The following is a 22,067-nucleotide window of genomic DNA, read 5'->3' as shown; positions in this document are numbered from 1 at the left end:
TCGGTCGATTCATTCTAATGCCGAGCCCTGATGCTCAGCTTCCTACGCTTATTCATGACAGATCCTTAATTCGTTCACTTGAATTCCTCGATAAGATAAGCGTCTTCTTAGTGCGTCTTGTTTCCAAACACACTTTTTTACGTTAAGCAATAAACGTTTTGACTTATGGACTTTGAGATTATCCGCTTATCGGATCTCTTCGGGATAGCGTTGTCGATAGAGTTTGCTGGAGAAAAATTCCCGAGGAACACTTTACAGGGAAAATCAGCTACTCGACAAATTACGGATTAATCGGTATGTTTGTGCTCTTTCTCTCTCTCTCTCTCTTTTCCTCTTTCTTTTTTTTCCATCTCTCGTGCTCGCCTCGTTAATTTCGATTTAGTCGAGATGATTTTTCGCCTTCCACGGAAACGCCCTCCGGGTAATATTCTTATCTCCCGCACAATTAACATTAATGAAAAGCCATCGACATGCAGCCAGCTCTCTCACGCTCGTTCATTAAGACTCATTAGAGGCATTACTGGCCTCACCCGATCCACCACGGACTACGTGGCGCGGATCGACTTCTCTTCGCACATGCTCCTTCGCTCTGCTGCGGCGCCGTAATACATCATGTCAGATTGGAGATTCGATGAGAAGACTTCTCTAATCATGCTTGCGGTAACACATATTCCTAGTGACAGTTTCTAAGACGTAGAAATTGAGAGAAGACAGTTTACGAGAATTTTTCTCCATTTTATTTTTACCGAAAAAACAAGTCATTTTCAAAAAGATCATTAAAAACGAATTTGCTTTATAATTATTTAATTATATATATATATATATATATATAAAATTATTTATTATATATATAATTATATATATATATATATATTTTTTTTTTATTTTTATATTTTTTTTTATTTATTTTTATATTTTTTCCACAATTTTTCATATTTTTCCCATATTTTCCATATTTTTATGCATTAATCAAAGACATATACATATAGCCATGTGTCAGTTATTTAAAAATTATATAATTATATTAAAGAGATTTGCGTTAATATCGCTGCTGCGCACATAAAACATGTCGATTACAGGCGCACTAGTTGATGCACTTTGCGTAATGCATATACGTTACGTTGCGAAATTGCGCGTTACACGAACGAAGTAACTTTTTAAAAGCGGTCGTTTAATTTTCCGTGAGAAATTATGTCCCTGTTCCGAAAACTTTCGTTGCGTCCATATTCTTTCCACGGCCTCTAGCAACTTTCAACCAGCCCGACAGACTAATGGCATTTCGGCGGCATTTACTGCTGCCTACAGTGTCCTATTGTCTTGATAATACCGGTTGCCCTAAGATTTTACAAAGTGACTCCGCATGGAAATTTATTGCTTCAAGATACCGAGTGATATCGAGAGCTTTTTCGAAAATTATGCGCTTATACCTCGCAGTGATTAGTGTTTTTTTTTTTTGTTTTTTCCTTTTAGTTAAGAGCATCCGCATATCATTGTTTTTCCTTAGTTTTTTTATCGGAAAATTTCAACGCGCGAGTTTTTGTTCGCCTCTCCTCTCCTCCTCCTGCCGTGGGATAATCAAAATTATTGTTTTGTTAATAGGGAGCAAATATTTCGTACACGCAGACGGCAAATTATTGCATTTTCGTCCGCGCATAATCTCCGATGATTATCGGCAAATATCTTTCCGTCCGGTTGTGGAATGAATCTCGGCGGATATTTTTCTCCGCGGTAAAATAACGCGTTCCCCTATTGCTTCTCTCGCCATTCTTCTCCCTTTCCGCCATCCGGGAAAACCTCGCAATCACCATAAAGGGGGCAAGGGGCGAGAGGAAGGAAGGACATATTTTTTCGCACGGCGCCCGCATCCTGGACACGATTAATTAAGCCTGGCGGTCGAGCGTGTCCCATTTACGGACTTAAATGGAAAATAGAACGGATATTCGTCTCGTGCTGTCGGGTGCGACAACTTGAAAAGAGATTTTCGACAAATGGAAGCTGGAGAGCGGATGCGCGAGCGAAAGTCGTCGGAAATTAAAGGCACCGAAACTCGATCGCTTCGTCGTTTTCTCGAATCGCAATAAGTCCGCCGCTTTCACGAGGCCCGGTGTAAAAAATCGATCATCGCCAGCGGAATGTTAAAGAGTATAAGTTTCCATATATGTTCCGAAATCTTGCCCTTAGCCAGCGATCCTCTTCTTCTCTCTTTTCCTGAAAAGTATCGATTTCCTTTTTTGGCGACCTGCAGTCGCGGATATTGATTAATTAATACCAGGATATTCTTTCAGACGAGGTAATGATAAATATATACAATGTGTTTGCTTTATATATACATACACATAATCCATTTATCATAAATGGCATTAAAATACGGATAATAATATGCAGATTAATTAATTAATCAATTTATTTATTTAATTAATTAATCAATTTGTTTATTTAATTAATTAATCAATTTGTTTATTTGGGTGCTGTTGTTTACTTTGTGCGTTTATATTATTATTATATACATGTACACAAATAATAATGTAGCTTCAATGGTTGCGCGTCAAATTATTGCTTTATCAAAATACTATTTTAAAAATCCAACTTTTTTTTTACCATCACTTATCGAATGTGATCGCTCTGCTTCTTTGGGGTAAATATGTAAAATTCGATCGTTTGCACTTAAAATTTTTTTGATGCAAACTCTTCAGCGATAGTACCCGAAGAGCAAACGGTTCCCGTGGACTCATTACGATAACGTATACTTATCGCGTTAAACAACGTACACAAGGGAGATATAGCATAAAACACGATGGGCTTGCGCGATATTACGTGAGATAAAGATTTGAATAGTCGCCCGAAGGTATATTAAAGCCGGCAACATTAACTCGAGGAGTAGGTTTCGCGATATCTTCAGGTACGGAATAAAGTAAGCGCAACCAAGAGGAATAATTGAGCGAATAAGTACAGAGGAACTCGGTAATTTGTTGCAGCACTCGTGTCATCTCGTGTCCAGTATCTAGAAGATCGACAAGGGTTTCGAGGCAAGTCGCAGTCCAACTGACCCTCGTTTCGACTTCCGCTCGCACAAAGGCGACCTTGTTTTTCTTCACGATGCGTCCGAAAGAGGATGCACGCATCTCCCCCACTCGCGTTGAAACGTCCGAACCAAGGCCACTTTTCGCTCCTCCGAGTAGCCTCGCCAAACTGGAGATAGATCGCGGATCTTCTTACGGATGCATTTTCCTCGGTGACAGCCGGTGTCGAGAAACGACGTCTCGTTAAAATCGCAAGAGTCGACAACGGATAACATTTCGCTCCGAGAGCCGCGCGAGCTCCGGATACTTCGTAAATTAAAATCGGAAAAACCTGCCATATATACACATATACATCGTAACGAAGTTTTTTAAATGAGGCCGCAGCGGACGGCAGCTTGTTATCGGATATGATATAGTTGAGAGGCACATAACAAGGACGGGTATTATGATGATTTAATGAGGCGAGATGGCTATCCCATTTACTCATACGTATATGTACTAGTTATTTTATAAATAATTTATTAAATAAGTTATTTATATTGCAACATATCGCGAAAAAATGATATTTTGATGGGTTTTCATGTTGAATAAAAAATACATGGTATTAAAAAAAGAGAACACACGGATTTATATCTGAGGCGCTATAGGCGTCATCTCATTTCCTCTCTTCTTCGAAAATCCGTCACGTCCAACGTAGTCCTCGCTCCGTGTTTTACGTCACTTCCCTAAATCGCGCGAATGAGACACGTATGTATCGTAACGCGATTGCACTTTTCGGAGAAAGCTAGGATGCATCCGTCAGAATCAATTGCGCGCGCGCGAAAAACGATCGAATTTCGACGGATAAAATTCTTTAGCAGGATCGCACTCTCTCGATCCGCCGAATTAAACTGGGATTATTACGAGTTTGGAACTTTGTCTCCGGCAAACCGGAGAGAATCAGGGGGCTGGAGGAATTTCGATGAGCCACCGATTCCGCGGATCGATCCTCTCTTCCTTTCAAATTAACACGACACTCGTCAAGCGAATGGTAATTTCCGCCTTTATTTGAATCTTTAATCCCGACAACTCGGCGCGATTAATATAACTCGCTATTAATCCGTCACGGATATTGGCCGAAAAAGCGGGAGCGAATGGACGGAGCACGTATGGATATCAGAGTCAATTATCGCGGCGCTTAAAAATCCATTTTTCTTGCTCCGCAATTGCGAGCCGCGGTGCGGCAATAATTCTCGCGCGAAGATCGATAAATATATCTCGCAACCTCGTCGCTCGTAAATCTCTCTGCAAAGAAAATATTGGCATTACCCGTTAAGTCTATTCCATCGCTCCGCGATTCTAACGCGATGTGTTACGCTTAATTGATTTCTATAATTAGGTATGCGTGTAGATGTAAAGTGGCTGATTTCTTATCGCGCTTGCGCAATCTCGGCACGTTTGTACGAAAGATAAAGGAATAAATAGAAAGAAAAAGGAATAAATTCGTTTTTCGATATCGTCGATAACTGAATTTGTCGTGTGTCTCGTTTTATTTCGTCAATATTCTCGGGGGGAAAAGGTGGAGGGGTGGATAACGTTTTATTATTAACGAATTTACGTGTCGAAAATTGAAAATTGATCGTTGAAAAGTTTTCGAAACGCGATTGACAATTTACAATCGCCTTGTTTCCCGGAAAATATTTTTGACAAAGTTATGTACGGGAAGCGAACGTATATCGATTCTCTAAAATCAAAAGAGAATGCAATATCGTGCCCATCGCAAAAGCAATGAATGGACTTTTGCGATTCGCAAAGTTATGAATGAGCTTAGGAGAGCTGAATGCGCGCGGACACACGTTAAAGCGGCACTTTTACATCATACATATAATATATGTGTAATGTACGTACATACATATGTGCATATACGTGATAAACGTGACTCTATTAACGTAATTCCAACTCATACTAGATTAATAAAGACCGTTCCATTGAAATATACTAGTCACACGTTTGCACGAATGTAAACGCGAATGAAATCTTATCGCGCGGGAGATAATAGGATAAAAGGAAAATAAACTGGATAAATGAGCCGTTCTCGCGCGCTTTAAATGAACTATGTATCTATTGTTACGAGAAATGTAAAGAAAATTCGGACTTTTCGACGGAGTAATAATTTTCGGAGAGATTCTACGGTATCGTTATAAATGAATTTTTCTCGAAATCTTGAATCGTGGATCCGACCTTTATGGAATACGTCAATATTTGCATTCCGTCCCGACGAGACGTGGGTGAAAGTGGTGGGTATCGACATTTCGACGAAGCCGGCCCACACGTTAATGAAGAAATTCCTGAGGTGCTGTCGCTCAATCTCTTTGACAGACAATGCGGCTGATATACATTCCGCTTGGCGATGAAATGGAAATTGCCTTCTCTCTATCATCATTTCCGGAGAAGTTATCTCGCCGCGTATAGGTCGGCTGACACCCGACGAAAGGCGAAAGGTAAATACGTTACATTCGACATACTTTACCATCGAGAGTACTATTGCGTTGGAATCGAAAACCCACGCCGGTATTCATTTTATTTTATATTCCATCATTTATTTCGACGGGCGTCAATAACCGTCTCAATAACGCGTCTATTGAATTTTCCCTCTCCTCCGCCCCCCCCGTATGTTTGTTCTCTGTACAAGCATTGTACGCGTTTTACGTCCATCCGGTAACGTTTCGCGTCGATATTTCATCTAGGCGCGTGCACAATCACAAAAAAAAACCGGCTAATAGGCTGTGTATTCGCGTATTGTATCGAGTCGAAATTTTTCCGGCGTTTTTCACATCGATTGCGTATCCAAGCGCAAAATGTCACGGGAAACAAAGGTAGTTCCACGTTTCCGAGTCAATCGATGGGGTTGCGCATCGAAAGTACGGCAAGGACCAGCCCGATCGTTAGATAGTTTGTTAGCGCGTGTTAAACTCGCTTCTCTCTCTCTCGATTCACGGCCAATAATTAAATATCATCAGTTGGAACGATTCTCAGCCTGATGCCTCGCGCATTTATTGGATTTCTTCGACATTGCGCCTCTCGATTGACAACGTCGAGTTTAATCGTCTGTAAAAGTCACAGTTTGCGAAATCTGTCGGAAAGTATTTCGCGAGGTTCTTCAAAATTATTTGCATTTATAAAGTCGAAGAAACGAGTGCGATATAATTTTGTAAAATCGTTGTGCATGTTTAACAAATGGATATTTGTTTTTACAACATCTCGTCGCGTATATGAATTTATATATATATATTTTCATTGTACCCTATTGCGTGCCAGTCGATAAATAAGTACTGCGCGTCGATTTTTTTTTCAAGTGCACGCTAGGGCAATGGCTTCTGTAACGTGATTCCTACATGGTGCGATCTATAGCCCGCGACCGCCATCACGCTTCTCAATTTCACATCGGAAAAGGCAATAGAGAGAGAAACGACAGGTTAGCTGGAAGAAATATAGCCCTCGTGAAATGTTTCTTTCTTTCCATCCGTTTCTCCAATTTCTCACCATCAGAGTTTATATAATAAATTTCGCGTCGCTTTTCCTTTTACAGCGACACACTTGATTCCGCTAAACGCTCGACATTAAGGGGTTATACCTAGTCAGCAAGTCGAAAAAAACGTATTTTTGGAGAATTTAAAAAAAACTGTTAGGTATTTTTATTTCATCGATTCTTTATCATAATATATATCTATCAAAGAAGTTTTCATAAATTTTTTAATTAAAAATATCGAGAAATGTAGGCACAGTAGCTATTTTCCAGAGACATCTTTTTTCGGAGGCGCTTGGCGGTGAGCAAGATTACTCGGAGCTGGATCATCTGAAATAAAAAATTCAAAAGGATTTAGCTTTCGTATGAATTGATCTAGTCGATGAACGAAGAGATTTTAATTTTGATGAAATCTTTTTTTTTTATTAACAAAAGAACGAAAAGTTTTAACACGAAAAATTCGTATTTTTGCGTCAAACGTCTGTCACATTGTCAAAAATCAATTTTTTGTAAAATCCTTCGTTCACCGACTAGATCAATTCATACGAAAGCTAAATCCTTTTGAATTTTTTATTTCAGATGATCCAGCTCCGAGCAATCTTGCTCACCGCCTCCGAAAAAAGATATCTCTGGAAAATAGCTACTGTGCCTACATTTCTCGATATTTTTAATTGAAAAAATTATGAAAACTTCTTTGATAGATATATATTATGATAAAGAAATAAAAATACCTAACAGTTTTTTTTTTAATTCCCCAAAAATACGTTTTTTTCGACTTGCTGACTAGGTATATAACCTCTTAATAAAATAACGCCTAGTCTATCTATTGCGAGGGCGGAATCTATTTTCTCAAAGGTAGAAAAATAATCTAGAAAGAAGTAAATTTTGTCCCGAGGTATCCAGGGGATACGTGCATTTTTCGAATGGAAGTAGACCCGACAATATCGAGAGCTCCGCCTCATTTATAATTCAGGGTACAATGATATGTCGCGTCTCCTGTAACAATGATACCGTACGATCGGCGTCCGCGGCTCTGAAAATTTCACCGGTCTTCTTGCTTCCCCCCTCTCCCCTGAATCCCTCTCGTGCGACAAATATGGTATTGTTTCTGAACCACGTACGACGATCGTCCTACTTTTGCATCTCCCGGTCTCATGGCGCACGTGCGTTCTTATCTCTCGCACGGTACATTCTCTCAGTGTATCATTTACATCGCCCGGTTTTGTAGAATCGTACATGTGTATCTGCGCGCGCGCGCGCACAGATATTTACAGAGGCACCTGCGACTCGGTTTTAAGCGCTCGTATAAGTGTTCTTTACGGGGCCTAAGTGACGTGGAAAATTTACGGCCGCGAGGATTTTCCCCGAAATTCGCCATCGCTGTCGACGATGATGACACCGTCGTTGATAATGTCATCGTACGCACTTTTGCCATATGTACATACGTGAAACGGGGTCGCGGGAACGTTTGGCGAACGATCAGCGACAGGCGTCAATTTTCGGCGCGGCTCGACGACGTCGCGATGGCTTTCAACGGCGAGAGCCGCCGCGTGAGCGGGATTTATTTTCGGGGGTTGATGCAAACCGGCTGCGCGTCACTCCTCTCGGACTAACCGCAGCGTGACAGCGGTTGCATACATGAGGTCATCGCCTATAGCGATAAAAACAACCGTCGCTATGTATGTACACGCTCGCTCAAGATGGAAGGTAGAGGCGGATGGAGGACGAGGCAGAAGATGAGTCACGAGCGACGATGGCGTACTCGCGATAGACATCGAGGACATTTTCCCCGTGGGCGATCGTGACGAAAATTACCAAAACGCTGGCGAAGCCACGCGATTGTCCCGAAAGACGAGTCGAATAATCGAAGAAGCCGAATTAACTCTTGAAATAGAGATTAATGAGGATTGTTGGGATCTCTAATCCTCTCTCCGACCGAGGGATTAACGCTCGGCTGACAGTTTTACCCAACCGCATTACTTGGTATGCGAGAATTAGCGAGTTTGCGACTCGCTAATGCAACGCGTGGAGCGTGTAACTGCATTCTAGGTGGGACGGTTAATAACGGCGATTATAAGGGAAAATTCAGGAAGTGGGCGAAAGGAAGGCGAGCCGAAACGCGTTTGGCTTTATTGCATTATCGTGCCGTTTTCGGCGGCACACGCCACGAGATGTGCCTACGCTATTAATAGGTAGACGTACGGTCTATTACTCTCGATTAAGCCTATTACCAAGCCAACGGCATTAAACGATAACGCATTCCGACGCGAATTGCGCACGCGGCTTCGTTGCGTTTGCAAATATAATTGGCACGGTGCTTGCATGACACGTACGTTTGCGTTTTCTCTTCCTCGCCTCTTTTTTCAACAAATATTGGACTCGCAATCATAGTCTGCCGAGCGGTTTTATAAATATGTTGTGTACATATCGTAGTTTTTTTTTAAAGAATATATTACATATTTCAATTCTGAATTTTTTTTACAACACACGGCATTTTTACGATGGAGGATACAACTGTCATAAAATGGAGTAGAGATGGGGACATCGATAAGATGCATCGCCGTCATCGTCTTTAGTATCGAGCCGCGCCGGGTACGATAATGAATTGATCCTGAAGGATTACGCGCGATGCGTTTTTTCAACCAAATGAGATTACCTCGAGACTTAAGTCCCTGCGTAATCATCAGAGGAGCGTTGGAAGACGTGGAAAAAGAGGAATCACTGACGGACCCATAAAGAGTCGAGAAACGAGGGACATTGGACGCTCTAGTCCCGGATAATCCTTCGAAGATGGGCACGCATATCGAGGAAACGACCGGCCTCTTCAAACAGATCCTGTCCTACGCAGACAGTCTCTCACATTACGCACACAAGCAAATACATATTTCGAGAAGAATGTTGATGGATGCGTGAGATTCGTGAATTTGTTTAACGATTTATTTATTCAGGACTCGGCATCATCAACATTAACGTTTATCATTGTTATCGATCGGAGTTCTTGGACGGAAATCTCGTCGTGGGAGCGCAAGGGGGAGCGCAGTTTTTATCGCGAGAGAGCAAACGCGATCGGGCGATCTGCTTTTTTTCTTCTCCCCTTGCTGATGCATATACATAAGAGTCCCGAGTCGAGCTGTTCGTGAAAGCGGCGCATTAGCACGTAACACATGTCGGACCCGTCCCTCCGTCAGGTTTTTTGTCGACGACCTGCATTAAGAAGCCGCCCGCCGCCTCCGAGGAAATGGAGTTTGTATCTCGCACTGTACAGAAACGTGCCCGGGACCGAGATTCCGAGAAGAAACAGTGCGGCCGTTTGTCCGGCCTGAGATCGAACGGTAATTATGGCCCACAGTAATTACGTTAATTGTACGACGCGCACCGGGCTCGAATCCAGAGAGGAGAAGACCCCGAAGGGTTACGTGCGGTGTCGGGATTTTAAGGCTCACGAACGCAAATGAGGATCGATAATGACGATGACGAGGAGAATGACGATGATGACGATAATGGCGGGGGAGGAGACATATTTCGGTGATCCGCGGGGATTAATAGCGCGAATGGGAAAGCGCAAATTCTCGCCGACGTTCGCGTCGTTGACGATTAACGCGGTGTTTGACAATCAGCGATCCCCGATGCGACACGTGGAGCGTGTGCAAAAAATGACCGCAAAAACAGGCCTAAAATCGCCCGTGGACATCGAAGTTTGAGTCGATTTTGGCGGTAAATAATTGTACATCATGGAACATCAATCCTCTGAAAATTTCAGATTGAGCATACCTTTTATTACTGAGATATGAGGGGTTAAATTGGTCACTATACATCAATGAAGGGTATGCCATTTTATCCGTTCAACACAAAATACCTCGAGGTTATTTCTTATATCAAAAAATGTTTCAGATAAGATTTGTTTATCTGTTAGAAGACTAATTTATCGTGACCTCAAATCGACGTTTAAGTCAAAATTGTGAATAACCTTAAAGTATCTTGTGTTGAACGTGTAAAATGGCGTACCCTTCATTCGTGAATAATACCAACTTCAACCCTTCATATCTCAGCAATAAAAGGCTCAATTCGAAATTTTTAGGGGATGAATGTTTGATGATATACAATCATTTACCACCAAAATCGTATCAAAACTCGAGGTCCACGAAACGGGCGATTTTTGCGGTCATTCTTTCCGCGTGCGTTTCCGCGGAAACACACCACGGTTGCGCGGGTGCTTATCGAGAGACTTTTCTCCAACGAAAACTATCCAGACGGCGGACGTCCCGTTGAGCAACATCCCGGATAAAAACGCGTAACTTAATAAATGGCAGGGTAAATAAATCGCGCACATGGGCAGAACGGCGCCGGTTCTGCTCGACGAGAGCGGGAATTCAATGGCGACATTAATTTTGTCACGGATAGATCAATGGGCAGAGAAACTCTCCATTTTGAATGGAGCTTTTGAATTTTTCAAGCGGCGCTTTTCATACGATTTTTGCATCGATCGACGCACGCGTGTACGCCTTTCATGAGCGCGTTCTTTAATAACGACTCAATCAGTTTTGCGCACGCACGCCACGTTTGCTCGTCCGCGAGTACTAATCACCATGATTAAATATAAATGACGCAATGTCTCGTGGGTCGTTAAAATGGAATCCATTTTATAGAGAGCGCTTTTACGATTAATCAGCGCTCTCGATCTTCGTCCCGCGATGATTATTTGACACATATTTCATGATAATTATTGCATGTTGCTTTTACATTATCGCGTTATTGATATCAATGTGAAATATATTTTCGGTGCTCGATGCCAAAGGTCAAACTTATCGCGTCTAGAAATACCAGAAACAAATATAAAAGGATGGAAATTGCGGCGAATAAAATTACGAAATAAAAATACGAAATAAAATTTAGCAATCGAGGACGAAGGGAGCGACGAACAAACGCGGTTCCCGAGGTGCAAAAATGAAGGAATAAATCGTCAGGCGGAGCGATTGTGCGACAATCACGTCGTTTTTCCCATAAACATAACTCGAGCTGGTAAATGACGTAAAACGTGAAGCGCGTAAAAGAATGATGGCCGCGAGACTCGCACAATGCTCCCATTCACCAAGTGCACGTCGTTGCTGTTATCACACAATACGGCCCAACAGCTTCCACGACCTGCTAACTAGAGGTTAAAGTCTCGAAGGCTGTCCCGACGAGCGTTAAACGCGAGAGAAACGATTGCAAAAAAAAGAAATGAATAACCAGATTTTCGAGCGCAATGTGATGAATATTTTCAGTATCCAGGAAGGAGATGTCCACAGATTTAAATGTTTTCGGGGACAATTTCCTCGCGATGAATCAGCGAGCTCGCCGCGGATGAAAGTCGTCGGAAATGCGATTAATTACGACAGATATAAAACGAATACACGCATGTATTGCGCAATCAAAGCGTACAAGAAAGTCGCGCGTTGTTTTACGTAATACGATGAAAACTCGTGCGTGATATGGAAGATTGAGCCATTAAATGAAACGCATATTAATCTTGAGGTTAATTACGATTTATACGAGCGGCGGTATCCGTTTCGAGCAATCGTGCTCTTCAATCTACACGAGTCGCACAAAAGCTCGACCGGAGCAAATGTTTCTCCGGGTGTGCCTCCTCTCCCGGTACGGTTAGAAATAAAGCTGTGACACATTTTATCGCCCGTGCGCGGCCAGCGGGAAATTTGTCCGGGCGATTGTTTCCTTTTTTACTGGAAGGGGGTGGAAGGGGTGGTGTCTGCAACGGCACACGTGGCCAAACTGTGTTGCCGCAATAATAACGGCCGAGGTGACACCGCGCGTTTATCCAGCGATATGTCCCTTTGTCGATCCCCCCTCCCCCCTCCCCCCGTGCCTTCCGTTTCATTCGCGCGGAGGACATACCGATAAAGACCTTCGGGCGGAAACGTATCTCGGCGAACGGATAGGGAAATGGCTCTTTTCCTTTTTTCCGCATTGTATATGGCTTCGATAAAACTCGGCAGTAGCTGTCAAAAACTACTGCGACTTTTATCGGCAGTAACGCGAACGCGAGATATCGTTCGAATGACGCGCACCGAAGCACCTCGACGTCATCGGTTAACGTCTGATTTACTTCGTTTCGCGTAACGCGAGGGGCTATCGCGATATTTCATGTATACGCTGCCGCAGATGCGGGTGATGATCCGCCTGGCGCTTATCGTCCAAGTTTATAACTCGCGAATTTGATTGTATCGTGTCTCATCGAGCGTCTCAACGGCTCGATTCGCGAGAATGCTTAATCGAGAAATTATAATGTTAAATTTTGCAAAAGAAACTTAAATTAGACTTTAAATCAGACGTGTCAGAGTCGCGTAAATCTGCTTCGAAGGAGAGCGATTTATCTTTGTGTCAAAAGTGATTTTGGTTTGCACGATCACGTCCTGTCGCTCAGGGTTATCGATAATTCGCAAAATTGCATTTGCATTAGATTGACAGTTGTTTTAGCATTTTTTAAATATTAAAATATTATTTAAAATATTATTTAAAATATTTTTAAAAATATTATTTAAAATATTATTTAAAATATTATTTAAAATATTATTTTTTATGATGCACGAAACACGTCGCGCCTTTGAAATAAATATCTAAAGATTTTCAGAAATATTCTGTTCATACTTTCCGGTATTTGCAAACGTTCTTTTAATTTCTGAGAAGAATTTTATATCTCAGGGATTGAAAAAATCGTTTCAAGAAACGAAAAAATTCTTCCCATGTCCATCGCATTTGTCTTTCTCCTTTTTAAAATCATTTTGCTCGTGTAATGTTCACCGCTACATCACTTTTCCTCTCTTTTTCTCCTCAGACTTTCGATTCGCGCGAATATATGTAAATGCAAGTCTGTCAATATATCCGAGTTCGCGACCGACCTGTTGGGAAGATATAAGAGAGCCAACCTTCCCCGACGTCCTTCGACTTATACATTGACGTTTACATTGGGACGGGAGGCGGTGAGTATGACACTGCCATGAGATATTCATCGACGCCGCAGATCGATTTTCATTTCGTCCAGCATCCAGAAAGTATTTTCGCCCTACATATTGGAAACCGGTCCAATATCCCTCGTGAAAGAGTTCGTCCTCCTCTCGAGTCGCCTCGAGTCTCCTCGCGACTCGAGTACCACTCGCCACTCGAGAACAATTTCTACGCAGAACGGATCTTGGCTTTACGTTTACGACGCGTCAACACAAGGCGTTTGTTCTCGAAAAATCTGTGCTTCGTACATTATCCTTATTTATCGCGTCCGACCATTACCGGGGGATTCGAGGAGAGATACGAAGGAGAGACGCACCGTCTCCGTCTGTAAATATTTTATTGCAACGCGCTCGCTCGCTCTCAGACCACGGCAGTAATCCGGTGCTTGCCGGTAACTGCACGAAATAACGAGCGTAATGAATTCTCGTTTCGCATATAACGGACTTTATCAGGGCATAAAGTCAAAGAAGAGGCGCACAACAGTGCACTACGTTATTAATTTATTATTATGCCGTGTGACGGGGCACGGAATGCCGAATTTAGCCAAACCGAGCGAGCGGGATATCCGCACGCGCAGGTCGTCCGATATGAACCGTCTATTACGCGAAAACACGCGATTGCTTTATTAACGGGCTTTAATCACCGGTCGGGTCGAGGGAACTTTAGACCGGCATGCTTAAATAATCCTTGCGGATTATCGCGGGATATCTGTCAAGATCTGGCAAAAATTACGATATTCCTTCCTTGCAGCTTCCCTGAATCGATATTATCGTTGCCAATTTCGAATATCGTTAAAACATTTTATACAATATTTTTATAACTCGATAATATCAATTATAATGTGCTTTATAATTTTATAATTCATTGATACTTAATTTCTCGCCAAGAAAGAGAGAGATAATCATTTTCTGCAATTTTTTTGACGTTGAATAGCATTCTAGCTTGCAAATTACTAGCTATTTTAATTTTTGTCGTAATCAAAATTATGTATGTTATTAGGACTTTTAACTCTCAAAAGAAATTTGAAAGTCGAAATTGCAATTAGCGTAAAAAAACCACAGAAAATAATTATTCTCCTTCCCATCTTTCTCTTTTTTGGTTGATCTTGTATGCAATCTACTTACTGAATTTTTGCCTCGAACACTCAGCATAATTATGAGGAATGTTTTAGCTGTTTTCTAATAAAGTGCCGTTATCTTTCAACGTCGGACACCAATGTATATTTGGTCGTATTTTGCATTAAGCGGCAGGATTGTTTTGTCTTATCCCTCGGGACCGAGAGTTTATTCCTGATTGCGAATGCTTATGAAACAGGTTACGAGCACGGTTGAGCTTTATTAAATTCATCTATGATTTAATTCTATCCGTTGATCCCAACGGAGAAGTATGCATTAATTTTTTAAGCGACCCGAGAAATTAACATTAAATCAATCCGACCTCGCCAACATATTTTATCACTTTCGCGTAATTAAATGTAACATAAATTCTCTCCGGCGTTTGAACGACGTAATTTTTATGAAACTCTCCGTTTTGGGGCTCGGCCCGAAAAATTCACATTAATCCCTCGTGACCCAAATGACGGAAAGATCGCCGTTCGACCGAAAGTCCGAAAGAACTTCCTTTTACTTCAGGAGGTCAACGATTTTTCCATCGCGCCCCGTTTTCATCGAAACGCCAAGTGGCCAACTTTTATCAAAGCTATTGTCTCTCTCTCTCGAAGACGCGCGGAATATTCTGTTTAGCTCAAGTTTCCGCATTCCCGTGAGACTTCAGCCTCCTTTTCCAGCTCCTCCTTGATCCTGAGAACGGTGGTACATCGACCTGAGGACGGCATTGCTGGCGAGATTCTGCGATATTATTGAAATATGTTTCGCTGAAATAACTCGCGATTTTTACGACGGCGCTCACTCGCTGAGTTCTACTCCGATTATTTGCATATTTAATCCGCCGCGTAAATACGTTTGCGGTCTGTCGTCGCGCGGCATAATTAAGATATACTCTCGTCGTACGATAAATTGCACGCGGAGCGAGTAAGTGAACGACAAATATATCGAGTTGCTTCCCTTCGCCGCAAGAATGTCGCGATAGGAGCTCGACGCGCCTTATTCGCGCTATGCATGCAAATTTTTATCACGAGCTTACGCATATTCACGCTGAATTAGCGAAAGCAGAAATCGTACGTACATACTAACATTGCCGGTTTTCAGACACGTTTAATAAATAAATCACTTGCGAATATAAATGAGAGAAAATGCAACACGGTTTAATTGTATATTTTTCCATCTACGTATAATAAAGCACATTGTTTCGGTGAAATTTTATCCGCATCGTTCCCTGCAACATTGTTGCTAGGAGGCTCTATCAACGCTAAAACAGGATGCCGGTTTCAACATCGAGTCGACGAAAGAGGGAGACGCGTCTTTGCCCCTATTTCTGAGCCTACCGCAGCAGCATCTGGAAGAATAAAGACTGTGTAAACGTTGCTTCTGTGTACACGAGGCACGAAAAACGGTTATCGCGACGACACTCGGGCTCCGGAAACTCGTTAGAGACCACGATTCTCCGGTCAAAGTCGTGATCATTTTGCGGCAGGAATTTCTTCGGAAAAAATACAGGCGCCTCCTCCTGATGTTATTTATCGACCACTGTCGCAACCGATCCGCCCACAGGCATGAATCGTGCATCAGGTTGCAACAAAGTATGGCTAAAACGAATAATAATGCGATATCTATAATTAGAGCGTCCGTCACTGCGTATTCAAAGTATTTGCCGAAGTAATGTCCGTCCTACGGACGTTTTCTCGAATTTAAATGTCGAAATTTTAGAAATGGATCGATAAATTAAGAAAAAAAATTCTTTAGAAACTTGCTCGTTTTTGCTTCGTTTTGGAGAAAATTCCAAAAAAAAGATTTTCACTTTTTTCTCTTATTTATTTATTAATTAATTTATATTTATTTCATGTTTTTCACTTTCTTACATAAAGATAGATATTGTTGGCCTCTTGCAGCAATACAAATGTTGCATCTAGCACTGACAGCTCACATCGCAGCCAAATACTATTTTGGTGATATTTGGTGCATTGCAGCAGATTCGGTTTCTCAGGTTTCTTGAATCGATTGGCAACAAATTTTTGATAAGCCTAATAATTTTAGTGTTATTTTATATTTTTTGATGAGAACTTTTTTTGCGATTTTCTCCAAAACGAAGCAAAAACGAGCAACTGTGAAGGACTTTTTTTTTTAGTTTACACGCTCTACACGCTCTTGAAATTTTAATATTTAAATTCGGGACACTATATTCTTGTTGATAGAGAATTTCTTATAGCATGTATTACACGGAATCGTCCGTTCTTGGAAGATTAAAGAATTTCTCTCTTCGAGAACAGTCATGTTGGATTTTCTTTCATCTCACATTGCGAAAATTCTTACGTTTCACATTCGCTTCTTCCGAAGATACGGAAGAATCTGATGCGAGAAAGGAAATTTTCGACGCCGGCGGCGCCACGATGTCGCTTTTAAATTTAGATCTCGAGGGGACGGATGATACCGATACGACATACGCTCCGACTTCTTTTAAAAATTTCAATCTCGGATGCACAGGCACCTCTCTGACGTCACGGTTTAAATTTTCAGAAGTAACTATCAACATAAAGTCAGCTGCGGATTCGTTTCCTGCAGGCATCGTCGACAATCATTGAATTCTTTCGCGAGAAATAATGGATAATATTTTATTATTTGAGAAAATTCACGTGTTTTCCTCCCTCTATTTCATTCCCCATCGATCTAGATTCGCGCAATTTTAATCGCGAACGGAATTCATATTGCATCTCTGGTATCGTCGACGACGCTTGCATAGGACAGCATCGATTAATCCGCCTTTAAGGTCACTGACTCGAAAGATTATTGCCAACAAGCTGCTTTCGAGAAAAGAAATAAAATACGTGGGATAAGCATTGTCAATGAACTTCAAGAGTAGCTATTTTAATACAATGCCTCTTTTCTCTCGTTAGAAAATATCACGACGGAAATCTATAACGCTGTAGGTCGGAGATTTACGGTGAACCGTAATCGAACGGACAAAATCGAAGGAACAGGAACGCTTTATTAAGTCGCTGCTCAACGAGGCGAGATGCCGAATACATCGCTTACCTCTGTTCTCGAGTTATGTACGGCCTATCGATCTTTTTCGTTCCTCGTGCACTTCCGTTTGGCGCCTTGGCATCGCAAACAGTCGACGTTCCTGTATTCCACGCGCGTGTCTCGGCGACAACACGCTGCACCTGCAGCCAATGCATTTGCACCTTGCATACTATGCAACATGACTCGGGACAAGGTCTCGCCCGATGCGACGTGATAAACTATTTGCGTGAACGAAGGAACGCTATTAAACGGAAGGCGCGAGACCGACGAAGGACGCGCGTAATCGAATGTCAGAGTGTGTAAAAAATCTTATATGTCAAACGATGAGCTACGTAATTTCATATTGAAATTACTTAGATTTTTTTGCATTTATTATCCGCAATGTAAACTCTTCGCAAGGTATAATATTACACGCTAGGTGCATAATTATCTTTTACTCCGATAATTTTTATCCGAATAAACCCCTAGTACCTCTCTGGAATTCTACGGCGGTATTAGAGAAAGGAAATTACAACGTGCGCCGAGAACAATCAAAGAAATTCCGTTCCCCTCGACGATCGAACAATTGACATCGCGATATCCGATCGTTAAGCTTTGATAAATACTACTCGGTATCGCGATTGTGGCATCGTATTAAGGTCGCTGACGGGGATTCGCGACGCGAAGGAGAGGGTGGACGCACGCGAGGGCGATCGTTTTGCTCTCCTATTGCAATCCAATTGTGACAAATGCTTCCAAGTTCCGCGTTATTTGCGCGGAACTTAAAAATTGTTTGTCATCAGACATTCTCTTCCGCCTACAACTGTCATCCTTTAAAAATCATAGCGCGTCGTATGACAACGCGGTATTCATAGCTGATGTCTTCGGACTGACTCGTTGAATAAATAATTTAGACACGAAACAGTTTTGCGCGTTATAGTTCAATGTCTATACATCCTTCCTTTGTAACAAACTTTTCGAGATTTATTATAAAATCATGACAACCATTTCTCTTTGTTCAACGCATATTATCAGTTTTGTGTTACTTTTATGGCAGGATTGATCTATACAAACTTGGCACAGTCTATTTTTGTTAAATTAAATTTTTAACATAAAAATTATTATTTTATTTATAGTAACAATTTAGTTTATAATCGAAGCCATAAAAAATACATTCTCAAAAAATGATTCTCATTCGATTTTAAGATAAAAAAATCGCTAATATATCTCGATTCAAGAATTCTTTGTAATGATTTTTCTTTCGTTGTTGTATTAAAAGTTATCTTCTTGTTAGATTTGTTCTGAGCCAAAAACCAATTATTTTTTGCGTATTTTTTAATTTTAATTATAAATAATATATAGCAAAACAGATTTAAAATATCTTTAAAATTGCATTCGATATAAATAACTGTTAAACAATTTAATTGCAAACGAAAGAAAATTACTACAGACAACTATAAACGATTCTAAAAAAAATACAGTTGAGTTGAGATACTTTAAAATTGGAAAAGTTGCGTTTTTTGTATTTCTCATCAATTGCAAATATATTGTAACTTTTAAATAACAATTGCAAACGAATAGAAAATCATTATAGTATTTTCGAAACGATTCTCGAATCGAGATATCAATGTTTTTTTTTGGTGAATTATTTTTTTGAAAATGTATTCTTTTATTATTTCGACTACAAACCAGTAGTTTAAAATTATTATAGACAGCTGTACGGGGAAGTGCCATCATTTTCTGTGGTTAAAAACTTAGTTTATTAAAAGTAGGGTACCAACTTCGCATTATAGATATCAGATTGCGATGTGTAGCGAGTGAACGGTATAATAAGCTCTTTCTATATCTCGCTCCGTGTGGACGCATGTAAATGCGGGCACAAACTCAATTGTCTACACCCACCGGATAGCCTTCGCGGTCCGTTGACCGTCTTCGTAGTCGTCGTTCAGAGATGGATATATACCATATCGCGTCGTCCCCGTTTTCATCAGCGCGTTTAATCCGTGACCCGAACTCTCATACGAAACGTGACCGCGCTCGAATCAAGCGTGACCGCGCATTTTCGGTCCTTGAAATCCCTTTTCGTCTTTATATATCCACTATCGAAGGCAAGAAATACGTCTCGATTAAACTTTTATTTCAATCACCCGAAACTAACTCGTTGACTAAAAATACAACGTAATTGAATTTCTCCTACGACCTCGGGGGACGCGAGTCGTTCGCGAGCGCGACTCAAGCGTGAGCTTTCGTTATCATTATCGCGACGATCCAATTCTCGTCGATCGGAACATTTAAAAGTCGAATCAAATGTCGCGTGATTAAACACAGACGATGAGTTCTCCGAGTGTGACCTCATTTCGATCAATTCGCTCGATTTGCTCCGCAAATCGGTTCGATGACGTGATCGAAAAGAATCGCAAAAGTCTGGCCGCGAATTATTCGGGTGTGTCTAAACGCGTTTCGCAACAACTATTAAGGGTAGCAAAGTTTCGATGAAACTAACTCCCTCGACGCTTTTGTTGTTCGCCCGAGAATCCAACGGCTTAAACTGTCAACTCATTGGCCGATCGCGCCAATTAATGAAACGGTGCTCGACGAAACGAGCAATAAAAGGAAATAAAAATGCAATGGAAGCGTTTATTGGCTATCATTGGATACTATTGGATGCGTATGCTCTGCTCCCCGGTTACGAAAATGTTCCATTAGTCTCTCGGGCTGAACCTAACAGACGCAACGATAGTCAAACGAATAGCGGGAACAGCGAACGATCGGCCCGCGTAATTATCAGCCGTCTGGTTCAATGATCGATGCGATACACCATTCGATTGTACCGCATTTGACTGTATTTTATTTATGTATCGTTTAGACACCAGCTTTTTAGACAATATGTTTCATGTCTTCTTTCACGAGAAATGATTATTTATTAGTTACATCGAAATGTCACGTAATGCTATATAATCGTTTTACGATATTAAAGAATTTAAAGTAATTAAAAATGTAAGATAATGTGTATTTTTTTAAATGAACCAAACTCTTTGGCTAAAAAAATATTCCACTTTTTATCTCAAATATTTTTCCGAGGTAAAAGATAAGTAAAGATTGCACTCGGTCGTTCACAATCATTTAAAGGCTCAAGAGCTTAATACAGCTTTTCTTAATAGTTCCCATTTCAATGATCTTTATTATTAATCTTGCACGATAATTATTACGACAATGATACTTTATCTCAGATATGATATAATCAAGATATGATACAGATATGATATAATCTGTTGCAGGCGTAACAGCATGGTATGATACCAGCGACTGACGATTTCCCGGAAACATGAAGAAACATCCTCACATCCTTGCGTGTATCTTGCTCCTGCCTCTGGCGTTGGGTCTCAGTCTGCAGGAGGACGACCTGGTCTTCGACGATGTCGGCGAGGACAATGACAATGACAATGACAATATGTCTGCCAGGCTTTGGGATTTTGGGCCCGTTCTGATAAATAATCATCATGCGACTCGCGATCGATCCGATCGTAACGAGCACGAGTCGTCGTCCAGGGATGGCAGGAGGCATGCTTCTCGGGTCGAAAGAGTATGGGGCGTGTCGGATGCCGTCGTCCCAGTTGGCCATGTTTTCAAGATGAAAATACCGCGGCAAGCTTTTTCAGGAAATGTGGATTTTTACGAGGTAAGTCGGTGACGTGGATAGCAATTTATCTTCCAGGTCTGGGTTCGTGAAACGAAACCGGAAAATTATCTGACCAGCGGTCTTGTATTATATGGACAAGTCTCCTCGATGAGGAAAATGCAAGGATCCGAAAAAAGATGGTCTCATTAGAACTTATTGTACTTTAAGTACATAAAGATATATGAAGACTTTAAGTACATAAAAATATATGAAGAGCATCGCTTTTAAAATTTCGATAAATAAAAGATATTCGCTATTTCATTTAAATTACATTATTAAATTACATATGCAATTAATTATATAATTACATTATATTTTGTAGAAAGATCTTATTATATAAAGAAGAGAAAAAAATCTCTCGAATATTCGTATCTACGGGAAATAAAAGTCGTGTAGCTAAATGAATTGTTGGATGACTCTTCTTTCGTATTTATCGAACTCCGTCAAGTATGTCATCAAGTACACCGAGATGTCGGCTGAGTGCTATTGATTTACTTATTCTCACACACACACTTGTCATTTTCTTCCCTCTCAAAGTTCGGGTGAGATGCAGCATCTTCCATTGAATCCATATTTGCGATTCAATTTGCTCCCCTCACGGCCGGAAATCCTTCTTAGGTTGAATGGCTCTAGTCTCCTTTTGTCCTCGAAAATCATTCGGGCAACGCTCATTCCGTCGCGCAAAACGATTCAAATATTCCCGCATTCAATATGATACAAATAATTACCCTTTCACGAGGAAT

At 41.1% G+C, this 22,067-nt stretch overlaps 1 protein-coding gene across 3 annotated transcripts in view; it reads left to right on the top strand.

The window, feature by feature from the left end:
• The window catches only part of LOC145966223 (uncharacterized), a 64,352-nt gene that overhangs the window by 32,444 nt on the left and 9,841 nt on the right, over positions 1-22,067 (top strand). For all 3 annotated transcript variants that reach the window (XM_083090166.1, XM_083090187.1, XM_083090177.1), the window contains exon 2: positions 20,924-21,324. In XM_083090166.1, the coding sequence (XP_082946292.1) occupies positions 20,971-21,324 (354 nt within the window). In that variant the 5' untranslated portion in view covers positions 20,924-20,970. The remainder of the gene's footprint in view (positions 1-20,923; positions 21,325-22,067) is intronic.

This window comes from Camponotus vicinus, unplaced genomic scaffold (genome assembly GCF_025532165.1).
Source record: "Camponotus vicinus isolate PSW18456_S1 unplaced genomic scaffold, iyCamVici1.0 SCAF_1, whole genome shotgun sequence".
NCBI classification, from domain to species: domain Eukaryota; kingdom Metazoa; phylum Arthropoda; class Insecta; order Hymenoptera; family Formicidae; genus Camponotus; species Camponotus vicinus.
The sequence above is the reverse complement of the archived record's forward strand: the minus strand, read 5'-3'. Positions and strand labels throughout refer to the sequence as shown.